We start from the raw sequence: 10,917 nt of genomic DNA on the forward strand, positions 1-10,917 counted from the left end.
AGATTCTGAACATTTCTTGTTACACTGTCCAAAATTTAAAGAACATAGAACCATTTTATTCAATAGTCTGCCAACACACGTTCTAGACTGCAAAACACTCTTGTTTGGAAATACTGATTTAACTATATCTTTGAACACGAAAATATTCTCTGTTGTACATAGTACAAGATTATGTTATGTTAACTAATCGCTTCGGCTGATATTATATTAACTGTGCAATTGATGCAGCCAGGCATTCTCTCTCTCCCCCTCTCTCTCTCTCTCTCTCTCTCTCTCTCTCTCTCTCTCTCTCTCTCTCTCTCTCTCTCTCTCTCTCTCTCTCTCTCTCTTTCTCTCTCTCTTCATCTTATTTGTATAAAATATAATGAAAGATTATCAAGATAAATGTTGAAGCTATCACTTGTTCGCCATGTTTTGCTATCGGAATGTGTATTGATTATCATTTCAAGAACGTGTCCATAAGCAATCTGCTTGTTAACGTTCTTGATGTTGTTATTGTTTGAAACGTGTGTATGAGAAATTGAATAAAACACGCTTAAACCAAATTCACTTCTGACGACAAGCGTGAAGCGTGAGGGCCGCGCAGAAGACCCGAGAGAACGGCATTCACACTAGCAAAGAGGAGAGAAAACGTACAGACAGCAAAACTCTAGACATCAGTGTAGCTCGCGAGCTGAGCGAAGCGCTGGGGGGAATAGAAGGGAATACCCCCGATGCTATAAAGGATCCCCCGGCACCTCGCGGTCTCACAAACCACTTGTTGATTCTTCTGGCGTTGAGGGAGGTATAGAAAACGACGAAGACGAAAGAAAGAAAAAACTTCTGCCAGGAGTTACGGTTTCGCGGTGGCACAGTGGGTGATGCGATATCAAAAGGGGGAAAAGTTTCTGTTTGTTTTAAAATGTGAGGTGTTGAAGTAAAAGACATTTTTACGACAGTGTTGGCGCAATATCGTGACCACTGTATCGAGGGGACGTTACTATAAATCAAAGTTGTTTTGTTTTTCGTATATATATATTTTATAAGTTTTGTGGTTGGCCTCGCAGATGTGATTATTTCAACAGGCTAAGAGCAACGCGGATCAGCAAGAAGATTCTGAGTGTATATATGTGTGAGAGACTAGACCAGTTTGCCGGAACGACTTTGACATGAAAAGAAAATCCAAAAGGATTGTGTTGAGGACACTTGTGTTTCATTGTGGAAGTGACTGCCACTCACTATGTCAACCTTTGGCCTTTGTTGTGCGTTAACATCCTGTGAGTATTGATTTTCATCGATATTTTTCACGGTAAATGATGCGACAAATATTGAGAACTTTGAGAGAGAGAGAGAGAGAGAGAGAGGGAGAGACCGAGAGAGACCGAGAGAGATAGAGAGAGACAGAGAGACCAAGAGAGAGAGAGAGAGGGAGAGAGAGAGAGAGAGAGAGAGAGAGAGAGAGAGAGAGAGAGAGACTAAATTGTGTCAAGTCAGAATGAAATGTATTTGTGTGAGGAGTATAGGGGACGTACAAGACAGTTTCTCATATCGCCATTCATGATGATACGAGATGTCGTCACCAACTCAAAGTGTTTTACAAAGTGCTTCTATTTCTCGGCCCTCTTTTTTGCTAATCAACATACGGTTTTTTTTTTACATGCGTTGGATTTCGAATGTGGAATTATTGGAATTGGTTTTCATATAATATATATAACATCGACCGATGTAAGTTTGCATTTTGTTGGTGTTTTTTGTGTATTTTAGTTGTTTTTTTACATTTAATCAAAACTTTACTAACTTGAGCGGTGGACTAGGAATCGAGACGAGTGTGTGGCGCTTCAGCGCGCGCGCGCGTGTATGTGTGTGTCTGTGTGTGTGTGTGAGTGGGTATTTGTGTGTGTGCGTATGTGTATGTAACTAAGGATTTTCTTGTTTACTCTCTAACGTCCATTATCATTCCAGATTCCCTTCTGTTTCCTCTTCCTCCTCCTACTCCTCCCCCGCTTGTTCGCCTGTTTTTATCTTCTTCTTCCCCAGTTTGAGGAACACATGTCTCTCTCAAATTACGATTATTTTTCACACCAAGCACGATGTGATCGTAGGGGGTTGGAAGGGCACAGATAAAGCGGCGACAATCAACCAACAAACATCTTCAATTTACTTCCTCCCCAGCGCCGACTTAGCCCTGTCTAGATGTGTGAGAAGCCATAACGGTAGCGCTAGGCACCGCGCTAGACTCCTACTGTTTCGACGACGCCGGAACAATCTCTTTTATCTGGCCAATACCTGTGTAGCATTCTCTGGGCCCCAGACAAGGAAGGGTGCTGCCAGTGGAGGGAGGAAGAGAGAGAGGGAGACTGAGAGAGAGTCTGAGAGAGAGAGAGAGAGAGAGAGAGAGAGGTAGGGCGGAAGAGACAGAGAGAGAGAGAGCAAATCTCCACTAATCTTCAGACAAACTGACAGGCGTCGCCACAGATGAAGGGCCTGCTTATCACCCGTACTTATCTCCCCTGGCATGCGACTGTCGGCTGTTGTCTCCCTTGCTGATGGGCCCGCTACTGGTCTTTTACCTTCTTCTTCCCGTTATCGACGAGTTGTCATAGATTGGACATGTTTTATTCAGTTGACGCGTTTGATGCGTTTTGTTTCCTCAGTCTTCAGAGGTCGCTGCTACAGAAAAAGTAAACCTAGCCGGAGAGAGCGGTGTGTGGCTGGCACACCATCGTATAGAGGGGAGGTAACTCGATCAGATCCGTAGTCTGTATTGTCCACACAACCGCTGTTAATCTAAAGGCATCCACCCAATGACCATGGGGCCACAGGATGGACACAGTCACAACCTATGTCCCAATAATACGAAATGGTCGCGAGAGGACGTAACATGATTACTGCTCTGGAGGATTAAAATGCAGGAAAAATGTAACTGTTGAAAGCTCGTCAAAATAGTTTTCATATGGAAGTTTACGTACCCGTATCAGGCAAAATGCGCTGTGTGAAAAAAAAGTATCGAATAGGGCCTTTGGGTAAAAATGTGGCTTTGCAGCGCGTGCGTCACTGTCTATTTTCCACCTCGACATCGCCCCTCTCTACTCATCATAAGAGTGCACTATCTTTCAACTGACCATTGGAAGGCCGGGACAGCTGCTTTCTGCAAAAGGCGACACAAGTTGATGTCATTTTGCCCTGTGGTACAGGGTGACAATGATACCACCCACAAATTGCTAGTAACTTCTACATCTGTTTACCGAATTAGTGCATATTTGGAATACACTTTGTGAACCAGTCATGCATAAGCTGAAGTTGATGTACACCAAATAATTATGCAGTAATTCGGTCAACAGATGTACAAGTTATTTGCATTTTTGGGGTGGCATGTTTGGGGGGTCATCCTCTATGATACACAGATTTTTCTCAAGTCTTCGTGCTGAACCGATAAGTCACTGCACTAAGTCTTGCTCTATTAGGGTCTGAAGAGTCTGGATACGTGGTCTGGGGAGTCTTCCGGGTCGCTTTTTTTTGCCATAAATAGTAAAACAACCTGTAATGGGTTTTGTCAGTCCTGCCCCCGATAGATTGCAACATTTTGAAAGACAGGGAACCCTAACCAAAATAGATTTTACCTTTGGCAACAAATTGAAATATTGTGACAGCTTCGTTGTGTCTTGGAGAGAATAGTCCATTGAGCGGGGTGTGACTAGCCTGTCCCCGTGCAGTCACAAGGCGAGAGAGTGTGTGGCAGAGGATTAACCCTTCACAGGCTAGGGGGGGCTTTGAGCTACGTGACTTTGTCTTGGTAGCAAAGGGCTGGCACTCTCAGCGCGGCGACAAGGGATCTGAATTATCTCCCCTGTCCGTGTCTGGGGCGATCGTAGGGGCTAAGCCGCCATCTTTCATCAGTGCAGCAATTAATTTACTTTGTCAATCCGGGCTTTGGCTTGATGGAAGTGGTAGTGACGCTCCTTGTTGCCTTCAAGTCCCTGGGTCTGTGTGTCGCCAGTGGGATGGCAGAGGCTTAGAGTTATGGGCTATGTGCGTGCTGGGCCGCTCTCTCTTCAGCCTCGGGTCTCTCAAATAGGGTCTCCTCTCGATATAGTGAAGGCGTCCTGGTTCGAGAGAGAGGAGAGGGAGGTTTGGGGCCGCCAAACAGAGAGAGAGAGAGGGAGAGAGAGAGAGAGAGAGAGAGAGAGAGAGAAGAGGGAGGGATGGGGCCGAACAGAGAGAGAGAGGGGGGAGAGAGAGAGAGGGGGAGAGAGAGAGAGAGAGGGGGGGAGAGAGAGAGAGAGAGAAGAGGGAGGGATGGGGCCGAACAGAGAGAGAGAGGGGAGAGAGAGAGAGAGAGAGAGGGAGGGAGGGGGGGGAGAGAGAGAGGGGGAGAGAGAGAGAGAGAAGATGGAGGGAGGGGTGGGGCCGAACACATAGAGAGAGAGAGAGAGAGAGAGAGAGAGAGAGAGAGAGAGAGCGAAAGAGAGGGAGGAAGAAATCATTCCCCTAGCCGCCCCTGCCCCCTCTGCCTCAGTCTTTCCCCCATCCTCGTTCATTTCCCTATCTTTTCGATGTACAAGTACCCACCTTCGGGACTGGCTTCTCGCCGCGACACTTTTGCTTGACGTGTTCAATGGTCTGGAGATTGAAATCATTGTTAGCAGCAAGGTGCAGTTGAGACATCTCACTGCCGCGCGACGTTTACTGGTGTAGTCTTGGCCCCTCTGGCAGATAGGGCTTTGTACTGAGATCATTCTTCCTGATGTGTGCAGCAAATCTTCGACATTTATTGTAAGCTGATTTGTTTGTAGCAGGTTAGTTTGGCATTTTAAACATGTATTGTTCAGTAACGACCAAATAGCCGTCGCTGTTTCTGGAAGCACCGTTTAAAACCGTCCGATGGTTGCAACATCGGAAGTGACAATAATGAGCATTTGCGCGTAACTTTTGAAGGTCGTGATTTCGTCTTTTTATTTGTTTACATGATATAAATCAGTGATCACATTATATCTCGCACACAGACTGTTCGAGTGTATGCAGTTAGCTCAAGTTGCGACTTGTTCTATTCCACGATCAACCAGATGCTGCTAGGAAGAGCTGTCTTATCATTTAATGCATGTCACATGTCAAAGAATAATGTCTTTCCAGCTTCAGTTTCGTCATTAATAAATACCTGATTGTAATTGTCTCCTTTGCTGTTTCAGGAGCGTGTCTTTACGATCAACCATGCTGGGCAGAACGTCATCACTAATCGCGCTCTACGTGCTGGCCGTCATCATCACCATGACGTCAACAGACGCCCGCTCGCACCACGTACGTCATCACTTACGCGGCGAGGACAGACCGCGAGGAGGCCGACAGCGGGGCAGTGGGAGCGGTAGCGGCGAGCGACAGGCCTACGCCAACCACCACAACCGCACCCGCCCCGCCCACACCAAGGACGACGACGACGACGACTTGCTCGACCTCATGTACGACGACGGGGAGAAGGGGGGCGGCAGGAAAGTGCCCTCCCTTCACGCTATGCAGACCTTCGGCCTCACCCCTTCCTCCTCCTCTTCCTCCTCCTCGGAGCGCAAAGAGCGGCGCCCGATCCGCGGCAGTCACAAGGCGGTCTTAGTGACGAAGAAAACGTACCTGAAGAAAGAGTGGTGCAAGACGCAACCCCTCAAGCAGGTCATCCGTGTCAGGGGCTGCCTGCGGACTAAGATCCTCAACAACTTCTGCTACGGACAGTGCAACTCTTTCTTCATCCCCAAGAAGGCGAGGCGCGACAAGGACGCTGAGGCCTTCCTATCGTGCGGCTTCTGCCGGCCGCGCAGGGTGCGCTGGGTTCTGGTCACGCTGCGCTGCCCCAGCAAGAACGGCCTGCGCTTCAAGAGGAAGCGTGTGCAGTACATCAAGAAGTGTCGCTGTATGGCGCAGGACGTCAGCATGCCCCCCATGTCCTGAGGCAGCCAGCCTCACTTTCTGGCGCAACATCTTGACTGTGGGCCGAATGGAGGAGCCAGCGTGCAGCGTTTCACTCTGTGTGTCTACTGTGTGACGTAGGGCGTGACTCTGCCCATTGCTGAAGACTGGGACATCTGTGATACGTGACTGTGTGTGACTAGAGCTTGGTTCAGACCTCACAACGAGTTCCTTTCGTGAGTGGCACGTCTGGGGCAGTGGTCACCGTGCATGTGTTGTGGACAACGTACTTGTTGGTTGCGGTGACGTCATGCTGACGTAAAGCGTGTGACGTTGCGGCTCTGATGTGAACGGGTCAACCTTGTGACGTAGTTATGGTAGCAGACTGTAATTTGCTGTACGTGTATTGACCTCAGCACCACATGAATGTGATGCTCTTTAACAAAGTGAGGTGTGGTTGCAGCATGTGTTCTTATTTTGAAGATTGCTGGCTTTAATATGACGTCATTGCATAATGTCTCTGTTGTTTTATGTTCTTAAGAGCATATGTTGTTGTTGTAAGCTATTGAGAAGATGTGATAATATTTCCACGTGAAGCTAGATGTTTCAAGTGGCAAGTAAATATAACGAGGGTCTGAGCTAAGTGTTGAGAGGCCCTGTCTGACTGTTTAAACAGTTCATGTTACAGGCAGTTGTCTACCGCAGTGAGTCCATGATGTTTTTTGAATTTGATCTGTACAGAAAAGACCGCGAAACGACTGCAGAATTCTAATATACATTATTGTAAAGAAACGTCAAGAAACTCATCTTGCGCGGTCACAGATGATTGAGGGATAAGCTGGCACAGACTCTACCTGCATATTTACAACGTGGGACTGCCCTGGAAGGCTAGCAAGGACACGGCTTGATGTACTCTTTAACATGGACACCCAGTGACATCATCTCAATACTGATCACATCACGAGCCACAATGGAGATGACGTCATGAATTCATTTGCACTTTGCACGTACTATCCTGTGGAAAATTAACTCGTTCAAAATGACCCACTTACAAGTTTGGCGTTGTCGTTGAACCAAAAGCTTCTCAGCCGTTTCCCTACTTTCAGTGATTGAGTGTCTGTCTGTGTTTCTGTGTTACAGTGGACACAAGTATTGTTCACATACAAGTTGTGTACTCGCACATGACTGAGTACACTTACGTGTACATCCAATAGACTTGCGTTTGTCTAGACTTCACATAGTTCTCATCACGGACAACTGACCTGTTGACGACCTTGCGTTGTTCGATTTGTGTTTGTATGTTGTTTGTGATGCTCTAACGGCCAGTTTGGAGCGAAATGGTTTTTTTCTGCCTCGGCCGATCAGATGAACAAAGAGTTTATATTGTGTTTATATTGTGTTTATTTTATACGCTAGTTGATTCAGAATCCCAAAAGTTCTAGCCAAGGAAGTATCTTTAAAAAAATATATTTATTATAACAATTCCGAACTATTTGCAATGTGTTTCTCGTAGCTTTGATGGGAGGATTGATTTAGGGGACAGTCACAAGGCCCTAAGAGTATACTGGAGTGTTAGGGGATAGTCACAAGGCCCTAAGAGTATACTGTAGTGTTAGGGGATAGTCACAAGGCTCTAAGAGTATACTGTAGTGTTAGGGGATAGTCACAAGGCCCTAAGAGTATACTGTAGTGTTAGGGGATAGTCACAAGGCTCTAAGAGTATACTGTAGTGTTAGGGGATAGTCACAAGGCCCTAAGAGTATACTGGAGTGTTAGGGGATAGTCACAAGGCCCTAAGAGTATACTGTAGTGTTAGGGGATAGTCACAAGGCCCTAAGAGTATACTGTAGTGTTAGGGGATAGTCACAAGGCCCTAAGAGTATACTGTAGTGTTAGGGGATAGTCACAAGGCCCTAAGAGTATACTGGAGTGTTAGGGGATAGTCACAAGGCCCTAAGAGTATACTGTAGTGTTAGGGGATAGTCACAAGGCCCTAAGAGTATACTGTAGTGTTAGGGGATAGTCACAAGGCTCTAAGAGTATACTGTAGTGTTAGGGGATAGTCACAAGGCCCTAAGAGTATACTGGAGTGTTAGGGGATAGTCACAAGGCCCTAAGAGTATACTGTAGTGTTAGGGGATAGTCACAAGGCCCTAAGAGTATACTGTAGTGTTAGGGGATAGTCACAAGGCCCTAAGAGTATACTGTAGTGTTAGGGGATAGTCACAAGGCCCTAAGAGTATACTGTAGTGTTAGGGGATAGTCACAAGGCCCTAAGAGTATACTGTAGTGTTAGGGGATAGTCACAAGGCCCTAAGAGTATACTGTAGTGTTAGGGGATAGTCACAAGGCCCTAAGAGTATACTGTAGTGTTAGGGGATAGTCACAAGGCCCTAAGAGTATACTGTAGTGTTAGGGGATAGTCACAAGGCCCTAAGAGTATACTGTAGTGTTAGGGGATAGTCACAAGGCCCTAAGAGTATACTGTAGTGTTAGGGGATAGTCACAAGGCCCTAAGAGTATACTGTAGTGTTAGGGGATAGTCACAAGGCCCTAAGAGTATACTGTAGTGTTAGGGGATAGTCACAAGGCCCTAAGAGTATACTGTAGTGTTAGGGGATAGTCACAAGGCCCTAAGAGTATACTGTAGTGTTTGGGGACGGGTGTACGCATCTGTCCGGTTAAAGCATGCGAGACTGTATTATGAATGAAACTGATTTTCTTCTTGATGCCTTGAGCTTGAGCATTTAAGTGCTTTGAAAGGAAAAAAAACTAAAAGTAAATGTGAGAATCTCTTGATAGTGCCAGCGAATTTTCCTATCACGTTTTGACCTGATACAGGAAATAGGCAATCATTACCCGCAATTGATTACGGTGAAGCGTAAACGCTAAGTGAGAGGAAAAAAATATATAGATAAGTTTTATTTGCGTGTCTGGAAGTCATTAAATTATAACGATATCAATGACGGTTGTGTTTTCTATTTCAATGCATTGATTTTCCATCCTGCAGCTGCGCCCATTTCCCTTTTACTTTTCTTTTTATAGGTATACGAGTGAGTTATAGTTGAAACAAGCGTTCCTTTGTGTGTGTGTGTGTGTGTGTGTGTGTGTGTGTGTGTGTGTGTGTGTGTGTGTGTGTGTGTGTGTGTGTGTGTGTGTGTGTGTGTGTGTTTTAGTTCTGATGGTATATCCGACCCACCTCACCTTCTCTTCTCTCCCGTTAAAAACTAATAGCTCAGTGTAAAACTTACTCCCACTGTAGAAAAAGAGTGCGAATCGGCAAGTAGGCTATAGGGCACCGTCAATATATGAAATAGATATATAGGGCGTAACTCCATTGTTTTAACCGGACTTGGAACACAAAAAGGTTATTTGCGTTTTAGATAGAGCTTGAAACACATGCAATCATTTCCAATGTCCGATAGACAAAATATAAAGTTGAGGTGAATATTGCATCGCAACAAAGATTTCAAGTTTAGTCACATACTGCTTAGCCCCAAGTCAAGTCAAGTCAAGTATTTTATTGTTTTGGGCCCAGAGGGCTTTAAAACAAAGATATCACTTTAACAAAAAAAGGTAACAAATCAGACAGTTAATATATGTATACAAATTGAGCGGACAAATACAACAATACTATACAACCAAAATAAATTGGCAATATACACTCCCAATGCGGCTTAGTTCATGTCTTTTTACTGAAACCTAAACAGTTTTATGTGGTGAGACAGGCCTTTTACTCAGTACGAGCAGTTCCAAAAAAGATGCATGGATTTGTTTAAAAGAGAAGATTTTTGTCTTTTTATATTTAGTCAAGTTTTGACTAAATATTTTAACATCGAGGGGGAATCGAAACGAGGGTCGTGGTGTATGTGCGTGCGTGCGTGCGTGTGTGTCTGTGTGTGTCTGTGTGTGTGTGTGTAGAGCGATTCAGACTAAACTACTGGACCGATCTTTATGAAATTTGACATGAGAGTTCCTGGGTATGAAATCCCCGAACATTTTTTTCATTTTTTGGATAAATGTCTTTGATGACGTCATATCCGGCTTTTCGTGAAAGTTGAGGCGGCACTGTCACGCCCTCATTTTTCAACCAAATTGGTTGAAAGTTTGGTCAAGTAATCTTCGACGAAGCCCGGACTTCGGTATTGCATTTCAGCTTGGTGGCTTAAAAATTAATTAATGACTTTGGTCATTAAAAATCTGAAAATTGTAAAAAAAAATAAAAATTTATAAAACGATCCAAATTTACGTTCATCTTATTTTCCATCATTTTCTGATTCCAAAAACATATAAATATGTTATATTTGGATTAAAAACAAGCTCTGAAAATTAAATATATAAAAATTATTATCAAAATTAAATTTTCCAAATCAATTTAAAAACACTTTCATCTTATTCCTTGTCGGTTCCTGATTCCAAAAACATATAGATATGATATGTTTGGATTATAAACACGCTCAGAAAGTTAAAACAAAGAGAGGTACAGAAAAGCGTGCTATCCTTCTTAGCGCAACTACTACCCCGCTCTTCTTGTCAATTTCACTGCCTTTGCCATGAGCGGTGGACTGACGATGCTACGAGTATACGGTATTGCTGAAAAATGGCATTGCGTTCAGTTTCATTCTGTGAGTTCGACAGCTACTTGACTAAATATTGTATTTTCGCCTTACGCGACTTGTTTATTGTTCTGTTTATCGGTTGTTGTTGGGGTGGGTATTTGGGGGGGGGGGGGTTATTTTATTTTTTTTATTTATTTATTTTTTTGCTGGCTTGTCAGCTATTGAAAATAAGTGTTGCATTGCCGTGTCTTCAGTTTCTCTTTTATCTCCTTTTTTAACGACGAGTTGTTGATTTTCTTAAACACCACCTGATTTCATTTGTGGCTGTTTTACAAACGAGTTGATGACACTACCTCCTACTTTATGTTGTCACATATTGGTTGGCATCGTGTACATACTATGGAGCAGTGATGCAATAATGACGATGACAATGGCGGTTATGTATATTTTGTAACTATTCTTGCCATAATTTATTCGTGTACAATAT

General features: G+C 44.4%; 1 protein-coding gene across 1 annotated transcript; it reads left to right on the forward strand.

The window, feature by feature from the left end:
- Nucleotides 1-784: 784 nt before the first annotated feature.
- LOC138952940 (gremlin-2-like) lies at nucleotides 785-7,612 on the forward strand. The gene is made up of 2 exons (XM_070324697.1): nucleotides 785-1,256; nucleotides 5,166-7,612. The coding sequence occupies exon 2, from the start codon at nucleotides 5,188-5,190 to the stop codon at nucleotides 5,911-5,913; it is 726 nt and encodes a 241-aa protein (XP_070180798.1). The 5' UTR covers nucleotides 785-1,256; nucleotides 5,166-5,187; the 3' UTR covers nucleotides 5,914-7,612.
- The last annotated feature ends 3,305 nt before the right edge of the window (nucleotides 7,613-10,917 follow it).

Source organism: Littorina saxatilis, linkage group LG17 (genome assembly GCF_037325665.1).
Source record: "Littorina saxatilis isolate snail1 linkage group LG17, US_GU_Lsax_2.0, whole genome shotgun sequence".
Taxonomy (NCBI): domain Eukaryota; kingdom Metazoa; phylum Mollusca; class Gastropoda; order Littorinimorpha; family Littorinidae; genus Littorina; species Littorina saxatilis.